At 39.5% G+C, this 23,216-nt stretch overlaps 1 protein-coding gene across 1 annotated transcript in view; it reads right to left on the reverse strand.

Annotated features, from left to right (window-relative positions):
• The window catches only part of lrrc1 (leucine rich repeat containing 1), a 38,075-nt gene that overhangs the window by 8,648 nt on the left and 6,211 nt on the right, over positions 1 to 23,216 (reverse strand). The window contains exons 2-10 of the mRNA XM_034682736.1: positions 11,505 to 11,622; positions 10,799 to 10,877; positions 8,500 to 8,589; positions 3,894 to 3,950; positions 3,735 to 3,798; positions 2,877 to 2,951; positions 2,419 to 2,563; positions 2,053 to 2,171; positions 1,012 to 1,095 (exon numbers count right to left, since the gene is read on the reverse strand). Of these exons, the coding sequence (XP_034538627.1) occupies positions 1,012 to 1,095; positions 2,053 to 2,171; positions 2,419 to 2,563; positions 2,877 to 2,951; positions 3,735 to 3,798; positions 3,894 to 3,950; positions 8,500 to 8,589; positions 10,799 to 10,877; positions 11,505 to 11,622 (831 nt within the window). The remainder of the gene's footprint in view (positions 1 to 1,011; positions 1,096 to 2,052; positions 2,172 to 2,418; positions 2,564 to 2,876; positions 2,952 to 3,734; positions 3,799 to 3,893; positions 3,951 to 8,499; positions 8,590 to 10,798; positions 10,878 to 11,504; positions 11,623 to 23,216) is intronic.

Genomic DNA, 23,216 nt, shown 5'->3' on the forward strand with positions numbered 1-23,216 from the left:
AGGTTGGAGAAGAACGTCATGTACAGACACAATGGATGCAGTCAGGCAGAGCTGAACAAAACAGAACTCTGAGCAGTAAAAGTGAAATAAGAAAGCTCCACAAGTGAGAGCATTGTTGATGCGAACGTGAATGAACTTTAGACAGTCTAAGCCAACGAGACGAAGATGCATTAAAGAATTACATAACTGGATTACTGTCTTCCTTGACAGCACATAAGTCAACATGCTGTGAATGGATTTTATTTTGGTTTGTCCAAACAGGCCCGCCAGGCCTTAAGATGTAAAACATGACTGGGTTTATTTACATCCTGTCATTTTTACATGTTTGCCACCTGCAGGGAAACTAGCGCACTGCTTTTTCTGTATCACTATTATAAAGAAAATATATATTATATATCGATGACATTACAGCTCCCTTAAAGTAAAGCCATCAAAACTGACTGGCTGCAGAATAGGCAGTAAAACCTGCGTCCTCCATGTTAATAGATGTGACATCGGTCAAACTCTAAAGACATGATGCATTTCACTCTTCATTTCCTGTTTTCATAATTAGTTAGCTTATTTAGGCATGCCCCTTCTCCCCAGAGTTGGACTGATTAATTCGAGCTCTTTAAGAGAATAAACTCAGTTTTAGTTTTAAAGAACCATATCTTAAAATTTTGGCTCATCGGCTGCTCTGTTGCCATTCAGGGCCTGTGTCCACTAATGGTAATTTTTGCACTGACGGTGCCCACAACCTCAATTTCCAAGCACTTCTCACTGGTGTTTACTGTAGCTAGATTACGAAAGCAGCACTTCTGCTTACCTTAGAAGTCACGGAGAAGTCTGTTCTAAAATGCTCTGTATGTGAGCACAGTAACAACAAACAGTTAACGCTGAGGGTGTTTTTGCACTGAAAATGCTGAATGGCACTGGTTCGTCAGTCCAGTAAATATTGTGAGTGGACACAGGCCCTAAATCCTCCTTTAAGTGCAACTGTGTGTCCTGAAACATGAAACATGAAAACCTTACCTCCTTAGGTAGAAACGATAGCTGATTCCTGTCACAGTTGAAGTTGGAAAGTCGCTTTAATTTCCCAACACTCCTCGGCAAACTCTGAAACAACAGACAAATAAAAACAATAAAAAAAAAACAGCATATGCTTAAACCTTTAGAGAGGCAGATAAGCATGTTTCCTAAGACTGTCTACGTCTTATCATTGTCTTCAGTGTTCCTGACAACTGATTAAAAATAATAAAAAAGAAAAATGTATCCATGAACACTACAACATGGACTGCTTAATTATTCCTGCATCATCAGCATAATGTGCTGCTCTCACGGGCAGAGACAAAAGAAGATGTGTCGCTCGCACAGTTGTTTCATTTATTAACACATAAACAGAGGAACAGACAGATTAGTGGTGTTTGCATTCTCTGTCAGTGCACTGCAGCAGATACTGTGTGCAGGTATGATAACCTGTCTCAAGTTATTTAAACTTACATTTAAACAAACTCCTACATCTAGTGATACAGTTTTTTTTAATGGAATATCTATGCACCTTAATATCTATATCATTACTATGATAAATATACATAAAGTTATTTATTCCCCACATTTTGTCCGACTGTTATGTCAGATTTCCAGTCTACTACTGAATAATATTATGCTGATGCAAATAATGCATTTATCATCATTATTATGGGGCTGAAGATTAAAAAATCTAAAACAATTTGATGTTATTAGTATTTATTTTATTTTTATTTAACCTTTATTTCTCAATACAAAAAGTAATTGAGATAAAAAATCACTTTCGAGAGTGTTCCCAATGATGTAACCTTTGTGACTACATTCCATTGAAAACATGATGTGATGTGCTGCTGCTTTCACGCTGCCTGTTTGTATGAAGGTATATATATTTCATGTTTGCATAATATATGTTTACCTCCTTAACAATCTGTGCAAAAGAACATTTATAAAAGTATCACTCCTTTTGGTCGTATAGTTGTGGTGTCTTCAATTATGAAAGTTTTTCCACATGTGAAAGAATACACAGTAAAGCAGTTGCATACACACCTGTAGCTGGTTCTCTGTTAGCACAAGCTCGGTGAGGCTTTCACAGTGGCCGATGCTCTCTGGAAGATAAGTTAGTCTATTCTGATCGGCTTTCAATATTGAAAGTTTCCGTAGTTTTCCTGCAAACAAAGAAAAAATGTAAGTTAATGTAAGCAGTTTGGATTCATTAGCAGGCTGATTAAGGGAAATTATGCCTGCATTATTTTATTTTAGTGACTCATTTTACTATTTTAACTTGTCAAAATATGTACAGAAGCAAAAGAGCAATACTCTGACAGATACAGTACACACAGTATCTTGTGTTGCATGGGTTTAATCTGCTTATAGCCATTTCAAATGAGGAGAAAAGGTCATTCACGTGCTTACCGATGCTTTCTGGCAGAGCATCAATTAAGTTCTGGGAGACCAGCAGGTCCGTTAGCATCACCAGGCCCCCTAGCTCCTCTGGGAGTCTCTCTATTTTGTTTTCTGATACGTCCAGACAGAGCATGCTTCTCATAGTGCCCATCTCCTGAAGTCCAGAGCAGAGACAAGTGGTAAGAAAACATGCAACAATATGTCATCAAAAACCATATATCCAGATCATCTAGTGAAGCAAAGTAGAAACAAGGTAGACTATATGCCCCATTTTAACCAGGGACTAAAGGTGCAGCCACCATGACAGTGTAACCATGTCTCCATGGTGTAGTCCAAAGCACTCAGAGTGGCTGAAACTAACTCTAGGTACGGTCTATTTACTATTATCACATGATTCTGAGCGAGACAAAACAAAGTGAGAGTGAGAGGATCGTGAATATAAGAAATATGTTGAATGATTGACTCACTGCAGGTACTTCGGCCAACTGGTTTCCATCCAGCCACAGGTCCTTCAAGCTGACAAGAGAGCCTATTGACTCGGGCTGCGTGGGAGAAAGAAATGTTGAAATCAAAAGAGTGAGGGCCAGGGAAAACAGAAGAGCAAGACACAAGAGGACAAAGGAGAAGCAAAGAACACAACGCAAGTGGCTCGGTGTTGTTATGTTCTATTAAGCAGTAGAGGTCGTTTTAAATTGAAAACATTGAGGTGTTTTCTCCAAGACTTTTGGGCTAAAAATAATGACATACATGTCAAGTTGGATTATGCTTTTTCAAACTTTGTCAAATTCTATTAAAATTAAATTCCAAAATGTAACTGATGATATTTGTTATACTCATATCTTATTTGGCATTCATGTAAATTGAACACAACTTTACTGTGTTTACAAAATGTACCAGAGAGGGGCTAAAAGAGAGGGCCAAACGATGTAATCACTAACTAATAATAAAGAACTGTGCAGAAACACAGCAGACAAACAGAAAACATGCTACAGTGTTAAGACTACAATGCTAGGTACACACAAATGAGAGATGAATTACAAATAAACTCAGACACACTAAGAGGCATTTCTTTGCCAGCTGATTTCGCTCGTCTTGTCGGTAAATCATCGGCCATCAGAGAGAGGCCGCTGGTACAAGATTACAGCTTAAAACCAAAGCTCAAAGCAGATGGTCATCCGCCCCGCTGTGTGATAAGAAGAGAAAGCTGTTCTCGAGGGATGCTAATCTACTGCTACCCAACAAGAACAAGGAAATGGGAAAAGTTTGGTTCGATTCATGTTGTGAGAAAACATGTTCCTCATCATCTAGAAGAAAACAAAGCTTACCAAACTGTACAGTTCATTATTCCCTAAGTCGAGTTCTTCAAGTCTGTGAAGGCAGGATAGTGACCTGTGGGTGACAGATAAGTTAACATCACTCATATAACATACAACAGTACTAACATGTATTTCCATATATAGATATGGAAGTTGATAAATACTCACTCTGGTAGGAATGTGAGCAGATTTTCTCGAAGTTCTAGTGAAATCAAATTGGAGAGGCTGCAAAAACAAAAGAAAGTGAGTCACTGTTTACAATCTTACAATGTCATTTAGCAGACGCTTTTATCCAAAGCGACATACATACGAGAACAAGAACAACACAAGCAAAGATCTAGACAAGAGGAAACAAGATCAGTAAGAGTAACAAAGTGCTTCAAGTCGATTTGGGAGCAGGTACTGCCAAGCAGTGTAAAGGCAATGCACAAAAGTAAGTAAGGATAAAAAAAAAAATTGTTTTGTTTTTGAGCACAACCTGGAGTTTTCTTCACAGCTCCTTCTCCCCCTGTCCACAACTTGGACCCATATTTACATCATGATGAGAGCTACAAACGTCTGGAAAAATGTCTCTTTACAATCAGATATCTGGGAACAGGAAGCACTTTAAGAGGCGAGTCGGTCTTATCGAGGCTGTAAAATCAGGACGGCATAAACAAGTGCTGCGGACTTGACATGAAGAAGCAAATGTCAAAAAGGCCATCACAGAGCAAAGTACAGGGTTATCTCTTGGAGTGTTGTTTGTCTCAGTGCTTTTACAAGCATTCAATTAATGGACGGTTTTATGACCACAGCTGACAAGCACAGCATAAAGTCCATGTCCATAAAAAATAATTCATGCTTCATGTTGAATGAGAGATGAACCAAAGAGCCGACGTGTTATTCAACGTTACAGAATCAGAAATAGATCAGAAATGAAAACAACCACCTCACTGCTTTAAGTCTCTGGTTTCTGTGAAAGATATTTTGTTCTCAGAAAACACTCCCATCTCAAGAGGAGATAACCCGCCGCTGTCATCAACCTCTGCCACATTTATCTTATCCACTTCTAAAAAACCGACACCATGTTTTTCCAGCTCTGTTATGGTTTTCATTAACCTTTTCCTCCTGAAGGAGCGAGAACGCTGCGTTATGTAAGTTAGATACGGGACATATGTGGGGCACATGCTGTACCATGAGGAAACACAGGGAGATGTTATGGAAGATCTCTTGAACTTGAATCCTCCATGTATACTCTATGGATGTGTGACCCCTCAGAAGCTGCGTACAAAATCAAAATACTTTGGATCAGTCATATATACAGTTTCACATCAATGAGGTTCACGCTCTTGTTTGTGTTCAGTTTGTACCTGTTGCCATGGCAAACATGAACAGCAGGAGAAAAAAAAAGTGATGGTGGACTTGTGGGAAGGAACACACATGGTGCGGAGGACATAAATCATGACGGAATGGACATTTAGACACAGCCAGGGAAGACAGGATTCACAGAAGGCAGACCAAGAGATATACAGACTAATAATGCAGAATGAGGTGCAAAGCAATCCTCAGTCCTCTTTGACTTTCATCAGGGTTTGAGTTTTTTGTACTTGTAATACAATACAAGACGACACTATACGAGACAATACAGCAGAATACCATAAGTTACGGTTCCATATGATAGATACAATACGGTATGGTATGATCAAGCGGCAACCTCTGGTCTAAAACTATGAGTCCAATGCAGAAGTGCAGTTCATCGAGTGTCCACTTGAGGCTGGCTCTGGAAGTACAGGAAACCACATACACACCACTTCAAAAAAGCCAATCTTTACAGCAGAAATAAACATGTTTACAGCCTGGTACAAAACACGAGTGTAGTCTGGATAGCTCAATTCTCGCACACATTGTATGGGGGTGAATTTTTTCATAACGCGGCAATTTCGAAGATATTAAGTTTTACATTATGAGAGGCACAGCTGACTTGACTGACAGGCGGGAAAACTGTAGCTGTTGGCTTGGAGGCTCAAAGCCCGCCTCTTAACGTCAAACTCGCTTGACAGCAGTTATGTTGAGTTCAGCATTTCCAAAATGGCTGCCGCCGACGACTGGCCTCAAAACAGCGCTTCAGAAACAGATGGGTGACGTCCAAGGATACTACGTCTGTTATTTATACTGTGGATGGGTATGATACAATACATGATGGTACGATAAGATACGATAGTACCATACAATACAATACGAAACAGTACGATATGATACACTAGGATATAATACAATACGAAGGGTTACGATAGGATTCGATACGATAAGATACAATATGATACAATACAATACGATACGTAGCGATACCACAACATACCATAACATACCATACAATATAATACACCAAGGTATGATACAACACAATACGATATGATACAATACAAAACGAAAGGTTCCGACAGGATTTGAGACGATACGATACAATATCATACAATACTATACAATACGATACAAAGCAATACAATACCATTTGAAGCGATACAATACGATACGATACAATATGATACGATAAAATATAATACAATACAACACGATACGATACAATACGATACGAAGCGATACAATGCGATATGAAGCTATACAATACAATACGATACAATACGAAGGGTTACGATAGGATACGATACAATACAATACGATACAATACGATACGATAAAGTATAATACAATACGATACGAAGTGATGCGATGCGATACAATATGATACGATAAAATATAATACAATACAATACGATACGATACAATACCAAGCGATACGATACGATATGAAGCGATACAATACGATACGATAAAATATAATACAATACGATACGATACGAGGTGATACAATGCGAAGCGATACAAAGCAATATAATACGATATGAAGCGATACAATAAAAAGCAATACAATACGATACGATAAAATATAATACAATACGATACGTTACGGAGCGATACAATACGATTTGAAGCGTTACAATACGATACGATTCAATACGATATGATAAACTTTATCATCTCTAAGTAATGAGACAATAAAAAGTGTCCACATTTACTCAGGTAAAGCAGAAGCGTAGCATCACACAGAGTTCAGGTCCCAAGCAGAGCAGTCCCTTTAAAAGTGGAAATGTTAACACCACAAATACTTTTTTAGTAGACGTTAGATCATTTTATATCCCCAGACTTAAACTACCTGGAGAAGCAACAACACACAACACAGCTACACCTGTTTGAGCATACGAAGGAACATTTTCAGTGTCAATGGTTCTCCCCATTTGTGTATTGCTGAATCAAATGAAGGTCTATTATTAGGCTTAATATTTTATCAGTGAAACTCTGGACAACACTGAGCCTAAAAGCCCGTCTATAAGTAACACTGCTGTTTCAAAGTCTTAAATCCTGAACTATAATCACTGAAGAAGCCAAGAGTCTTCTCTTGAATCATACAGCCATGCTCCCGTCTGACATGCACGCGTTATCCCCGAGAGGTTCAGCAGTAATCCTTAATTTATGTCAACGTGGCAAGCCAAGACAAATCTCTGTTTAGTTTAGCTCCGACAGCTTCAGCAGCTATCTAACGGTTAAAATATGCCATCCTAATCACTGCCAGAGGTAATTTAACATGTACTACTGGACAACATCAGTTCAAGTTTCACTGCGGGTATCAACAGCAGGAGCAGGCCTTTCTTTGTGGCATACAACACAAAACATATTAAAAGTACATGGTTAGGGAAATAAAAGGTTTCAGGTTAGTAGTGGATTCTGAGAAAGTCGGTCAAATGTCTGGAAATTAGCAACCTTTCTGACCCAAAGAGAGCGTCTAGTAGTGGAGTAATTTGATCCCTTTAAATCCATCCCTGTAAGCGTTTAAATCCAGTTTCCCTTGAATTCCAAACTAAAAAACAACCCTTGTGGCACTTTGACCTTAAAGCACATAGTTCTGTTATTAAATCCAATTATAACTAAACTCGACAATAACGCCGACCTCGTGGGAATAAGAATGCTGGCAGACAGGTCTCTTCGCCGCAGCACACTTTATACATCTCACAACAAGCCTGTTGCCTTTTATGAACAAAGACAATGCAGCCAGGCAGACGACACAGACGGATGTGTCTGAGGAGAGTAATGTAGTTGGTATGTTTACCCCTCTGTGGTGAGACAGAGGAGATTCTGGAAGACGTTACACCATCAGCAGAGAGACAGACAATAGAGCAGGCAGCACTTTGACATGTTATACGCATTTTTTGTTGTTTAAGTGGATAACCTCTGGTGTCTTTACAGTGGAAGGTATACATTTTAGCGAAGAAGAAACACTTTGGTGCCATGTGTTAATTGGCTGTGTGGGAGGAAGTGCTCTCAGGCTAAAAATACAGCAGTAATTGTCAACCTTGCCGCCAGATAAAAAGTCACTCAGACAGAGAAGTGCCACTCGAAAGAAATGTTATGAGTTCAATGCATTTTAAAATGCAGACATATTGAAGTGTACAGAGAAACACATTGGCTGCTATTTGAACCTGAAGTCATCTGAATTACATACATCTCAGACTTCTTGTGCATTAAATGCTCAGAAACATCATTTTCTAAAGGTTACAGTCATCTGAAACACCATCTTAAGCATCCCATCAAAGGACCACAGATATTAGTCATTATTTCTAGGTCTTATAAACTCTCCTTCTCTCTCCTGCTGTCTACCTTCATCAGAATATTTCACTGGCAAAGACAGGATGTACTCAATGTTTCAAAGCATGTACGATGAGGTAAAGCTTTTACTTACTTTCCAATGTTATCTGGAAGAACTTGTAATGAAATATCATTGATGGAAAGGCATGTGAGATTTCGTAGCTCTGGAAAGCTTTCAGGTAACCTGGAAAATAAAAGAGAGAGAGAGACAAAATGTGAGGTGCTGGCTGAAATAGAGCACACAGACAATGATCTAATTCAACACACTTAAGTTAATTTATTGGGCATCACATTTTGAGCTAATGTTGGACCAGCTTGTAAGAACAGAAGATCCCAACCAGGTGTTCATGTTTTTAAAGAGTCAGTTCTGTAAGTAGTGTTGAGCAAGAGTTCAGAACTACCTCAGCCATAAACTCTTGATAAGTGGAAATATTTTATCTGCTCTTTGCTCTTTACCTTTGCCCTCTGTTCTGCCCCGTCTTTTGTTAGTTGCAACTCCAAATCAAATGTTTCAACTTGTACATGAACATCAAACAGGCTCAGAGTATGTTTCTAATCAACGTTGATTGTGATAACAGAAGATAATTTGTTGCATTTGTTTGTTTGTGACTCAGAGCATGTCTGGATATCTTTTACAAGGTAACTGAAGTCTTTGTGCTCAGTTTTCTAACAAAGGGATCCTGAGTGCCTTCCAAAATTCTATTTTTCTAGACTTCTCTTGTTCAGGAGAAGTAGACCACCAGCCAATATTCTGTTTAAGTTTTTACCTCCTATTGGATATTAGAAGCTAGCCAGAAGGGACTACTTATAGGCTAGTAAATCCATCGCAGTAGACACAAATCATTCTCACTGTATCCTTAATGTCAGGGGTTCCCAAAGTGTGGTCCGGGACCCATTCTTCCTGAATGTTTTTTTTTGTTTAAGTTATCTAAAAATAGTACATTTTACCCTTTATAGTAAAAAAAAAAAAACATTCAACAAAGATAGTAGCTAAACCTGAAATAAAACCTTGAAAATAGAAATTGTAATGAGTTTTCTGTCTTTCTTTTTGTCAGATGACTCCTAAGTTTAGGGTTAGTGAACAGTTAATTATCAAAGCATCAGTAGCAGCAGGTTAATTCATAACGGCACAGGAAACACAGACACATGCTCATATAGGTAGGCTCATTTTCTGCAGACCAGCTAAATGAAGCCACATTAAACCACTTTGAGGGACAGTGGGGGTCGCAAGTCTTTGGCACCTATATTTTGTGGGTCGCGAGCTGAAAAGTTTGGGAACCCCTGCTTTGAGTTATGTAATTGTTGTGGTCTCTTACAGTTATGTGAGCTGGTCTGACAAAACAGGCTTCATCCCCCAACTGTCTCTATTCAAAACATCATTTGGAATGAATAAAGCTGAGCTCATTTACAAAACCCTGAAATCAGACAGGTTTATACATTCATGAAGCAAGCTTTCAACAAGTCTTCATAAACAAGCAGCACCTGTTTCTGGTATTTGGACCTTAGTGTACTGCATGGAGCTGCATGTAAACTAACCCTTCCTAACACAAACATCATTTCCAGATCAAATTAACGCTGAAACCTGCGATCAATCGTAGAATGACGTGTGCGTAAATGTAAGAGCTGAGGGAAAAACTCAGTCTTAGTTCCACTTATATTTTGATTCAATCAAGGTTGGTTTATTAATAAAATACAGAAGAGTAACTTCAGTATTTATTTGAATTGATGGGGGAAAAAACAATAACTTCTCTGTATCTGAATAAAAGAGAAATGTATACAGAGTGAAATCAGATTAAGGAAAAGAAAATGATACCTTCTTGCTAACTCGCAGCTGTAAGCAGACCTTTACTTTTCAACTGTTTAAATGGTGCTGTAGTCAGAGTGTGGATTTAGGTTAATACTGTGGAAAAAGAGGGTTGCGTGTGTGTGTGTGTGTGTGTGTGTGTGTGTGTGTGTGTGTGTGTGTGTGTGTGTGTGTGTGTGTGTGTGTGTGTGCACTTCAACAGTATTGAACTGTAAAGCCTTTGTACTGCTGTTCATTGCTGGCTCCTGAACTACATACTGTAATGTGGTGTGGTTCGTCCCTGCTGAGGTGCAAATTAGACTTTATCTCACCCACACAACCACGAGCATATTCTGCAAGCTGTCAAGGAGAGTGCATGAAAATACATAACAGCAGAATGTCTTAAAAGCATAGAATGCATGTGACGGACATATTCAAATATCTCTACAATTGTATTTAATTTTTAAAGACTGGCGTCCTTCTTATCACCCTATTATTCTTATATCCTGATGAGTAGGCCTGTACGTCCAAAAACCTCAACAGCTCATTTTTAGAAGTGACTTGTACTAAAGGAGTTCTTATGAAGGGGGGATGAATTGCCTTGAAATACCTTGTTAATGGATTTCCACTGAAATCTGCCACTTGGAGGGCTTTGCAGTATGAAATGCTTTCTGGAATTTCCATGATATCTGAAACAAAGAGAAAAGAAACAAGTTAAGATAACTTAAATACACCCCTCTACAAAGGTCTAAAACTTATTCTAACCCTATGATTAAAATCCTAAATAATCACAATATACAATCAACAGTAGTCAAATAAGACAAGTCAGAATAACATGTCACAGGATGTTGGTTTAAATGCATGAAAAATGATTCAAAACAATAAAAATGTCTCAATTCTTAAACAAAACATAAAATATGGTCGTATGTTTAAAGTCTCTCATGAACTTCTGACTCAGAGTGTTTGTACTCTCCTTTTCACAGAGTTTAGTTTCACTGACAACATTCAACAGCCCGTGTTGTTGCAGAAGAATCTTCACCGCTGTATCTAAAGCGATGTGTCCTGGTCTATAAAAACAACTTGGAGAACTCTAATGCAAACCATGCATCATTTTCATGCTTGTTTGTTGCAGCAACTTCACTCGAGGAGTAAATCTGTCAATGTGATTCATTTGCTGAGCTGAGTGCGGTGTTGCTCAATCGAAAAAATGCTCTGAAACATGTTTCTAAAATGCAGTTTGTAACAAATGTGAATGTGTTGTAATGTTAAAGTTTACTTTGCTGCTGATGTGCTCCATCAGCGTTTCTTCTTCTTACCATTTCGTGAGACGTCCAGTTCTACCAGCTGCATGAAGTTGGCTATTTCTGGAGGAAGTCTCTGGATCTCATTGTCACTTAGACCAAGTTTTCTTAGTTTCACCAGCTGGAAGAATGGCTGAAAGGAAGAGAGAGATTCACATTAGTAAAACTGCCTTGAAGGGTTTTGCATTTTAGCAATGATCTTTTATGTCACTGATGCATCCAGTAGTCATTTTCTTACACATGCAAAAGTAAAACAAAGCTTCGATAATGTCTTGTATATATTGTTTACCTGATGCATGAATGGAATTTCTAAATTTCCAATCAGTAGGTCATTGTTTTTCTCTTAGATCACCTTTATGAGAACTACAACTTATTTGAAAATAATGGAATGAAAGAAACACGAAGTCAGGCTCTATTTTTTCTATTAAGCCCCAACCCTGTTTTTTTTTTTTGCTTCTTTTCTTTTTTATTTGGGTTTTAAAGAATGTTTTCCATCCATAACCTGCAAATGGATAGGTTGTTGAGTGTTAGACAAGGGTTGGGAATAAATAAGTGTATACTTCTTCCCACTCCTATTCCAACATTTATATTCAATGTTGTCAAAATGTTGAATTGAGACTGTTACATATGATTACCATCCATCCTGTTTTGTTACTCTAGCAATCTTTAATCTGTTTCAAGAATAAGAACCAATTTCTTCATCATTTGCTTACAGTTTATGGGTCATAAGTTTGCCACAACAACAGCTTCATGATAAAGATGTGTACAAAATAAAAGGGCAAAGTCCGAGGAGGGAAAAACAACTTATAAAATTCTTGTTTTTTGAACACATAGAATTTCTGATGCATTTCAGGGATTCTGGAAATCTAGAATAGCTGCCATTGCACGAAGATATCCGTTTATAGAGATGTGAAAAACTGTCATCTGGTCCCCACCACAGAGGGTGGGATGTTCTGACTGCGCTGCATGTTCTGCCTGTTTTTGCTCTTCACACAGACTGTTTTTCCTGAATACACCAAAGCCTGCTGAGACATGATTGTAGTCCGAGAAGTATGGACCAAACATACTACAGATGGAAACCACAACACTAGACACAACACAGATTCATCATTTTTATGTGGAGTCTGAGATAAGGGCTTCATAACGCTTCTTCAGAAACCAGTGGGTGACATCACTGAGACTACTTACATGTTTTGTACAGTGCATGTATCTGACTAATTTGACCTCTGAGAAAGGGCAGGGGTTATTGTGGACATTGATAGCAACATGAGGTTGTTTCTTTTCCTGCTCTAACAGGGAACAGAAATAACTTGAGGGTGGGTGAAATGTCAATCAAGTTCAGACTGTTCATTCCCACACAGTTTGACAGGAGGGCTAATCAAGAAGCATGATTGAAAACACCTGTGGAGATGAACTGAGTGACTTATGATTGGTATACATTCTCTACAGAAACCTCCACTCTTCCCCTGTGTGACTGTAAATACTTCATGTGAGCTGTATCATGAGAACTGCTCTGAACAGGAGTAACTGTGCAGGACTTCACACAGAAGATGTTTTCACATGTCACAGCAGGAAAAGCAAGAGTGTCAATAATAAAATTAATGATGGCTGACTTTATTGAGCTGCTTCAGGCCCTGGTCTTGTGCATGCTGGCTCACTACTAAGGCTTACTTTGAAACTTGAACAGAACTAAGCCATCATATTAGTAATACTGTGTTCTTAATGTGACAAGACAAGCCAATATATCTGCTTTTAGGTGGAGATGAAACAACCTCCAATGTTTTCGAATGAATAGAAGGCCTAAGCACTGACTAGTTATTCACAGAATGATTGTAGATTAATACTTTAGGGATATTCAAGTGGAAAATGTTACAAAAGAAAACAACATAAAGGCTAGACTGCTATATTTCGCTCCCATTAGTTGGCTACTAACCTAATAAAGGTTTCAGATTGAAAATCAGATTGAGTACCAGGCCTCAGACAGTCATCCATAACTCATAGAATAGTTCGTGGTCACAAGCTGCTCATTTAGAGTACAGGGATCTGGGTCTGTTGTTAATTTTTGAGTGAAAAAGATCCATTTGGCAGAGTCATTAAAAAGGCAAAAGCAATTATCCCGAGCACATACTTGACGCCCATTACAAGAGCGGGCAGAAGCTTGTCGACGTGGTGGTAAAGCAGGGAGCTAGCTGTGCTGCTTCAGGTTCATTTAATGTTTTGGCATGAGCAGGGAAACAGTCTCATGAATTCCCCCCTCTGGCCTTTGTATTTTGGATGCTGCTGCTTTATTACAAGGCGGATTAGCAGGCTATGAAAGCTCAGCCGTGAAAGCAGCTCCTAAAACCACATCTATCATTCGATCAATCACTTAATTTGACTGCTAAATATGCTTTGGACTATTTTGATCTGCATGGCCAGTATGTTGCAAACGCATCTTTGTTTTTAATATCTATCCATGCACAAGCCTGTTGCATGTCCTATTTAATAGCATACTGTCTTATTATACTGTTTTGTGACCGGCTTGTAGATTATGTAAAATCATTTTCCTTCAGGACTTTCTGCCCAGAAGCTTCGCCCCCTTTGAGTACAGGAGACCACCATGTGTGTTTTAAACTCATCCTTTACACATTGTTCGAAATGAAGTCTAGATCTTCTCCAATAGCTAACCCAGCAGTGTTGATGCCGACACTTCACTGGGCTGCAACTTTTTCATAAGTTAAACACATAGTAGTTTTAATTTGAGGCACCACCACTATCTGACTAGGTCTGAAAATACATTATGGTGAAAGTTATAATGCTACATCAACTTCTGGAGCTGGTTTCACACATGACTCAAACAGTGGTTAACCTATTGACATTCCTAGAAAATCATAGCGCCTTGGTAGTCGCTGATCACAGAGCAGTATGGGAGGATTAGGCTACATTCTACAGGGGAACAACAACTAGCTAAGGACAGGTCCTGTTCGTATTGTTAAGTAACTTTAAAACCTCTCTCTCTGTCTTGGTACTCATCATACCCACTCTGGATAAAGCTTTGATGGTTTTTCATAACTGCATGGTTAAAAATGGAAATGTTGATCAAAACACTCATTCATTTGGTCTAAGTGTCTAGTCTGAAGGAAAAATGTGCCTTCTGGGAGGGAAACTGACTTAATAATCTCTTACTGTTCTGGATTTTATGCTAAGATTGATGTACTTTGATACATCTGGAGGACACTGACTCTTCAAACTAGGAACCTTCATTGATCTGAAAACTGTATGGTTAACTTTTACATGGATTCTTTTTTTAGATTAGATGGTGCAACACAACATATGCCCCTAAAGATAAACTATTCTCACATTCAATGTAAATCACCAGGCCCAGAGATTTATCCTTATTTCATAATGACTCTAACTCTTGAGCTATATTAACCACAACTGTCATCAAGCAACAGAACCCAAGGATCTGCTTCTTATTGTAAATCTGGGGCCAGGAGGATTGGAAAGCATAAGGGCCTGTGTCCACTAACAGCAATTTTTTGGCACTGGCAGCATCTATTTTCAATACAATACCAATGAACTTCAGCATTTCCATTACATCCATCAGCATCCACAGCACAAAAACACCCTCAGTGTCAGCTGTTCTCTTCAATGCAACTTCTCTTCCTATTAACCAATGAAAATCAAGACAGGGCAGGACTTCTGATATCAAGTTTGTCAACAACATGGGGAAGAAGATGCTAACAAAACTTGTTTGTTTTTTTTAGGGTATAATTTCCAGTTTTAGAGCCACTGCTAAATGTCAGTATTTAACCCCATTGTTTTTTGCATTATATACAGTAGAAGTGCCTTGAGTCAACTTTTGTAGCCTTGTAACAGTAAAGTCACAGGAACACTCTGAAAGTAAGGTTGTGCCTGTGCAAAAAACACTGTTAGTAAGTACAGGCCTTAAAAGTTTTAACAGTAGGACAAACATGGTGCAATAATATTAATAATGTCGATGGGAGTGCCATATCATCTTCAAATCTGATCCTGTCAGCTAAAAACACATGAAATCAGTTAAATGTGTGAGTGCACAGTGCAAGATACAGATCCCATTTTAATGTGTGCACAAGAAATAGGGCCCATGAGTCCAAAAGTCAAACTCCACCCAGTTATTAAAAACACATGTTAATCCAAGGTCTCAATAAGGTTCAAATAATCTCTAATCCTTCCTTTCATTGAGTAAACAAACCTGTAAAGTGGCAAGTCAAGACAAAGCTTTAGCTTTTTATCATGACCACATTCATTTCACTTTCACATTTCACTTACTAACAAACAGACTGTGGGTGTAGACCATGTCTGCTGAGTGTATGAATCAAACGTACAGCCCAGCAGTCTATCTCTTCATGATATCATCTTGACAGTCCTAGCTTGTGCAGACATGTTCATTTCCAGAAACCTAACATGAACTGCGACAGATCTGGGAAATCATGCACATTCAGGTTGATTTTACTGACGTGTTTATCACCCAGACTTCCTACTTGAACTGTGCCACTCCTTTTTAACACAGCAGACACAGCCAGAAGAAAAGTCAGGAACTCTGAAACCCTCAGCATAAAGAGAGAGTGAGTGCACGATCATTCAGTGCTTTAGTGTGGCTTTTGTCCTCTCCTGATCCTCTTGAGGACAATAAAGACAATCAGAGGTGTAACAAAGAACATAACTGATTCTGTATTAGTCTGGTTCCACATTTTTAACAAGCTTTGTGAGTCTTGCATTAGCATATTGACAGTAAACCTGTTCTTCCCGTTAGTGTCCTGTAGCTCCACACCCCAAACAATCACCCATGTGTAACACGCAAAAAACCAAAACAGCCTGAGAGTCAAGAATTCATTAACCACTCTCTCATCCTGAGTCAATGTTTGAATCTTTAGTTTCACCTTCAGCACTGTTTGCTAGAAAACAAGCAGGAGCCTGAGGGTGGTTTGCATAAACTACTGCACTACAAAAAAGCCCTGAGTGTATTTTGTGCAATCAATGGCAGATGTGTTTGTCTTTAGAGACCGAAAAGCTATAAAATCAGCATTTAAACAGTAGATGTGTTTGTTGCTTCTACATTAGTCTTCAGTCCTTTATATGAGTGATGAAAGATTTGATTTAAAATATGTACACAAACTAAAATACTCATCAGTACACTTTGCAGTGCTCAACCTGACAACCACAAACACCTCAGTAAAGGACATCAGTGTCAGATGCTTAGTGGAGTCTAAAGTTACATGTAGGTTACGTCGTCATATGCAAACAGTGTTAGATATCACAGCTCTGAGGCTGGAGTTAAAACAGTCTGAACCACAAGCACTTGTCTGACACTCTTCAACTGCTCTACTATGACAGGTTTTTCTGTGAAGAAACACCTTATCATGGCAGGTCATATGACAGTTAGTAAGTCTGCTCAAACCATAGCTTCCTGCTCATGGATTCACAGTTCTGCTCTCTTCACCACTTCAAACACCTCATGAACTCTGCAGCTTCCTGTCTCACACAGGACACAGTTTCCTCTCTGTGTAGAGTCATCACCGTGTGCTGTTTTTATAATGTCTGAAGAGTGGTAATCGGGCCTGCATGATAGGAGAGACATGACAAATATGACTTGCTTCACAGTGGTTATGCTCTACAGTAGGGATGTGTGAAGAACTGGTCAGTTAAATGAGTGATTCAAGTTTTATTAATGTAGGCCTGAAATGCCGGGCATATTGTGTCTGAGCTTTAGCGCAGCAACCCACCATTATCCAGAGCTCTACCTCCAGTTTATGATGACTACTATCCAATTATATACAAACACAGATGACAGATGGCATCTCATAGCATGGCCCGGTTTGGCATATTTTGAGTAATAAAATGGAGATAAAGTTGTTAAGGGTTGTGTCTGATTAACTTGACTGGAGCAATGTGTACCAGCACAGGCAGGTGAATGTAAACCAGCAGGGAGGACCGAAGGCTGGTGCTGCTAGATCCGCTAACGTTAGCCACACTCAGCAAACCAGTTTACATCATTTACCCTCAGACTTTGTGATCCTGTCTTTAGTGGTTTTCAATAAATTGTGCTCAATTCTTACTTTTTTCAGATTTTTCCTTAACTTCAGACCAAGCGGCAAACTCCGGTCTCAAACGATGAAGCCAATGCGGAAGTGATATAAACTGCAATACATCGAAAATCCGCTTGAGGCTGGCTGCAGAAACACCGGAAACCACATAGATATGAATGGGAAAAAGACGATCTTTGCAGCATTAATAAACATGTTTACAGCCTGGTTCAAAAAACGGCTTGGCCCTACAACGCTAATCTCTCTAATGGCACACACTGTACGGGGGGGGAATTTTTTTTCTAACATGACGGTTAAGAAGATATTAAGATTATGAGTTTTGCCCAAATAAGGACATGACTGACGTGACTCCCGGTCGGGAACACACAGCCATTGGCTAAGAGACTCACACTACGTCACACTCTGCCTAGTTGAGTTCCGCATTACCAATATGGCTGCTGCCGTCGATTTGCTTCAAAACAGCTCTTAGGAACAGATGGGTGACGTCACGGATACTACGTCCATATTTTATACAGTCTATGCTTCAGACCAGATTTGTAGGCGTGTAGGCGAGCCCGGTTTGGCAGAAGCTTCGTCCCATCGGCCATAGCACTGCTAAACAGAATGCCACTGTAATGTGTCCGGTGTGTTTATATGTGCCCGGTGTGCATATATGTGTCCAGTGTGTTCATATGTGTCCAGTGTGTACATATGTGGGATGAGGTGCACCATTGCTGTGTGGCTGGGTGGATGTTTATTGTTATTGCGTTCATACATGTATTCCTGTACAGACGGTGGCAACAAATCTCCTTGTTAAGGACAAATAAAGATCTATCTATCTATCTATCTATCTATCTATCTATCTATCTATCTATCTATCTATCTATCTATCTATCTTTAATTTCAATTTAAACAACTGGCAGACCAGTTGCTTCAGAACATCCCTACTATATAGAGCAGGGGTTCCCAAACTTTTCCACCCATGACCCCAAAATATAGGTGCCAAAAAACTCACGACCCCACTGTCCCTTGAAGTGGTTTAATGTGGCTTCATGTAGCTGGTCTGCAGAAAATGAGCCTACCTTTATGAGCATGTGCAGGCTGTGCTTCCTGTGCTGTTATGAATTCACCGACTGCTACTGATGCTTTTGATAATTAACTGTTCACTAACCCTAAACTTAGGAGTCATCTGGCAATAAAGAATTTTCAAGGTTTTATTTCAAATTTAGCTACTATAATTTGCGATAATTTTTACTATAATGGGTCAAATGTACTATTTTTAGATAACTTTAAAAAAAAACATTCTGGAAAACATCTCACGACCCCCCATTTGTGTCTCACGACCCACACTTTGGGAACCCCTGCGATAGAGCACATAAACACATCCACTCCTCAGCACAATGGGTGCAGGAAGGTGTTTGCTTACTGCTGGAGTCAGGCTTCTTCCTGCCTGCTGTGCGCGTCTCTGCTCGCCTCTCTGTCACATCCACTTCACCGCTTACTATCCTCATTCTCAGGACACCAAATACTAGTAACTCATAAAGATGCACACATTATGTCTTTATATGACAGACTGAGAGCAGATGAAAGAGACAACATTGTTCCATATATGTCCAAGAGTACCAACATATAGACTGTGGGCTGTGAGCTTGAAACCACTGCAACCAAAGCAGACGCCCTTGAAATGTCCCAAACAAGGCAATTAGAAAACACAGAGAGCCCACTCTGCAGATAAAGACACCACCACACACTGCTTCTGTATAGAGGAAATATTTTGTTTAGGGTCTAAACATTATCTTTAGGATGATCTTAAATATTCTGCCTTTCATTTATATCGTCAGTATAAAAGAAGAAAGTTGGAAATTAAAAGTCAGAAAATCAACCAGTTTGGGGTGTCACTAGTTGGCTGGGATCTGGTCTAGAAAGTGTCAGGAAACAGAAAGAACCCTGTTCAATTTCCCACAGCCCAAGGAGATATATTGAGATTGCTTATTTTACAGACATACAGTTATCATAACAAAGTATATGAAAAAGAAGAGCACCTCACGCTCCAACTGACAGAGTTGGAAAAAGAGAGTGATTGGCATTTTGTTGTGAAATGAGTGAAACAAAAGCAGGTTTTCAATGTAGGTATCAATGAGCAGATTAACTGTGGCTGTAGGTACAAACGTTATTGAGAAGTCAGTAAAACATCATGTAAGAGTTGTTCTTGGCGTCATATGGAAACTGTTTGACACAGTAGCTCTGCCTCACAGTTTCACTTCAGCAGGGGAAGGTGGGAAACATTATTTTGAACTGGACAAACAGGCAGAAGAATTTCAACAGGCAGTGAGTTTTGCATTCCTACTCTTCTTATCCTGTCAGTTTCTCAATCTGTCTGCTGTTCAGTAAGCTAGCTGCTATTTACAGACCAGACTGGAGGTATGTTCTGTATCTGGAGGGCCCGTTTCTGAAGGGAAATTTTGAATAAACAAAGAAACTTAAGTGACTGTTTGCTAATTTGGTCCTGCGCTTCTGAACAAATATTACATAAAACCACCAAACAAGTAAAAAAAGGCCCCTAAAGGAAAAGGTCCCGCCATTTAATATACTCAGTCAAAAATGCTTCTGGTTCTCCATGATTTGGTCATCAGACTTTTCCTTGTTGAACTATTGAAGCTATCTGCTCAGGTTCAACTTGCCTCATCTTGTAACTGTGAAAACACACCTTTTCTGTCTCATCCTGCCGTGGAAGCTTCCCTGTGCATGTCTTTATCTGCCTGAAGGTTTGAATGTTTGATTTCAGATATGTTACTGAGTCTTCTCGGCTTACTTACATAACTCTCAATACCATGACACATTAAGTGGTCAGTGTTTATTCAGTTAGCCACCTCGGAGGCAAATGTGAGAAGGCCACACAGTGAGCATTGAGCTTGTCTGATGCAAAGATTTTATCCGTTTGGACGTTTCTTGGGTTCACTTGACGAGCATCGATGATGTTAGTCACATAACAAAGAGCACAATTAACTGTTTCTCTTGGCAGCACACAAATGATCTGAAAAAGTCTGAATATATTGCTTTCATGCTTTCAGTCCATTTTGATGCAGTCAGATGAAGCTCCAGCTACCTTCAGATTAATCTGTGGCAATCTGTTAGTGGGGCACTGATGCTGTTTGGGTTTATTTTAGATTCATTAAGGGACATAATGCAAACACAATTATCAGGGATGTGATTAGCTAAGGTCCTTTCAGACGTGTTACTGGGTCAATGATGTGATGTCCACATTTTCTGTCCGAAGTCTTCATGTCATTTGGAGCTACCACTCATCATGTGGTGCGAACAATAATAGCAATAACTGTATCAAATTCTAAATAAAACATCTCATTTCAGTAGCTGAAATATTAATCAGTGATACAGTATGCTTAAATGAAAAGTACTTCTTTTTTAACCCTTATCAGTTTTGTGCAATTTACAGTCCCTCCAGGATTTCACGGGATTTTTTTGTGATTGTTGCGGCCCAAAAAGCCTGCATTTGCACAGCTTTTTGAAAAAATTGCGGTGAAAGTTGCGATTATTTTTTTTTTGCTTTTTTCCCCCAATAACATCTCAGGGGCAAGTAAATATGCTAAATTACAGTTGTTTTTAGAAAGCATTCTTGATGTGGCCACTGACTGTATTTTGATTCTCTTGATTCACAGTAAAATGCCATGAAAGGACTGTATTGCACATTTACGACGGTCCCTGAATGCACCTCGCAGCGACTGATGCACAGTCAGATCACGGCACTCTGAAATTAATCTGAATCTTTGATGACTAGGAGTTGATCAAAACTTACTGAATGTGTCTGATGTTTCACCAAACTGGATTAAATCAAGCTGTAGATGCAGAGCTTTTTACGGTAACCACGGCAACAACGTCAAACATCAAATAGTAAACAGACGTCCCCCGGTTGTGTCTTTGTCACTAACGCACACCCGGGGTAAAAATCATCAATGAAGATGAGACAGATGCATGAAGGTGAGGAGAGCTGGTTCATAAAGCACACCTGCTGCAGGTAGGTTACCAAGCTCACACTGAGCCCCTCAATCTATAAATAACAACGTTGTCATGGTCACTTGTCCTGCCTGCTGTCCTCTCTTTTCACCCGTTCTCTGTGCGTGTTTTGTTGTTGAAAAGTGCCGATCAAGTGAGGACTTATGCTTATGTTCCAAGGAAGTCAAATTGATGACAGAACTGATGACGTGCAGGGGCTGAGATTGAGGTAATTGGTCAAATTTGTGGGAAAGTTGCGCTGATTGTAAAAAATTGCAGGGCCGCGAAAAAATCGCGCTGATTGGTTGAATTTGCGTTGATAGTTGCGATCGCGAAATGGCAACTTCCTGGAGGGACTGAATTTACAGGAAAAATAAGTGTGTTAACTGCATTTGAGAAGGATTCTAACATTTTAGAGGGAAAATAGGAGAACATTATTTACAAAAACTCAAAAGAAATGCGGATACTAAGCATATTAAAGGAGATTAATACATTTTAAAATGAATCACAGTCGCATCACGTGACATTTTTCAAGGCTAGGGCCAATTAATCTTGATGAAAATACACTTAAATCACTTGATTTAAAATTTTAATCTCAATTTATGTTTAACCAACATTCTGAATGTTTGAACAATTGCAATAGATATTCTTATTTTCAGTATTTTAAAAATGGGCTGTTGCAAATCCTTACACGTCATTGACCCTACAGCAGCTGTAGCTCTTAAAGCCTGGTTTTACTCTGCACTGACTTCACGCCCTAGCTTAAGCCATAGGGGCCTTTGCCGTGTCCGAGTGTCTGCGGCGATCTGCATACTGCGCTTTAATGCCAGCTGGCAGTGCGATTTCTATGCACGTCATATCGCCAGTTCTGGGTTCCACTACATTCTTCTCTTATGTTGGAGATGCAGCTGATCATACACTATTCATCGCAGAGAGGAGATGTTGAAGGAGATGGGATGTATGGCTGCTGAATCAGTGTAGGCGGTGACACTGGAAATGATGCGCCATCATTTCCTGCATTTTCACATATTTTCATGTAGTTTTCCTGTTCCATTATGTGCAAAAAAGCCAACTTGAGCCAGCTCTACTGTTTGTTAAACGTGTTCAGTGTAGATGTTCTTAATTCCTACAGTGTTGACGGTCAGTGAAGGCATCAGGAGAGGTGTAGAGTGTGCGAGTGGGAGAGAGGAGAGAAGTTTTTCATTCATTCAAACATTGATTGTTGCTTTGTTGGTTGGCGTGATCACGGCCGACAGTGACCGGGTATTAAAGCTCAACGTGTTCACGAATCGGCTCGTCATCCCTACAGCGTCCGGACGGACGCTACAGTACATATATATTTTCTGTAGGTCATTAATTATTCTGCTTGTTGGTGAGAGCTTTTTAGACTCTGATCCGGACTACAGTCCTGAGCAAAGCACCTCATCAGGTCAGAGGGGACAGGCCCGAGGACGAGCGAGAGGGGCAGTAAATAGAGTCAGGGGAAGTAGAGGCAGGAGACGGGGACTCGGAGGAGTGCACGCCGGGGAAATGTACGCGCAGGAGGAGGGCAGAACGGCAGGACGGGATTTGATTGGTTTAAAATTTGGGGAGCCAAAACACAGTGATTGGTTGGTGTTTTCCCAGGTTTACTCCGGCTGTAGATAGTATTTTTTTTCACTCTTTTTTAGGA

Source organism: Notolabrus celidotus, chromosome 4 (assembly GCF_009762535.1).
Source record: "Notolabrus celidotus isolate fNotCel1 chromosome 4, fNotCel1.pri, whole genome shotgun sequence".
Taxonomy (NCBI): Eukaryota; Metazoa; Chordata; class Actinopteri; order Labriformes; family Labridae; genus Notolabrus; species Notolabrus celidotus.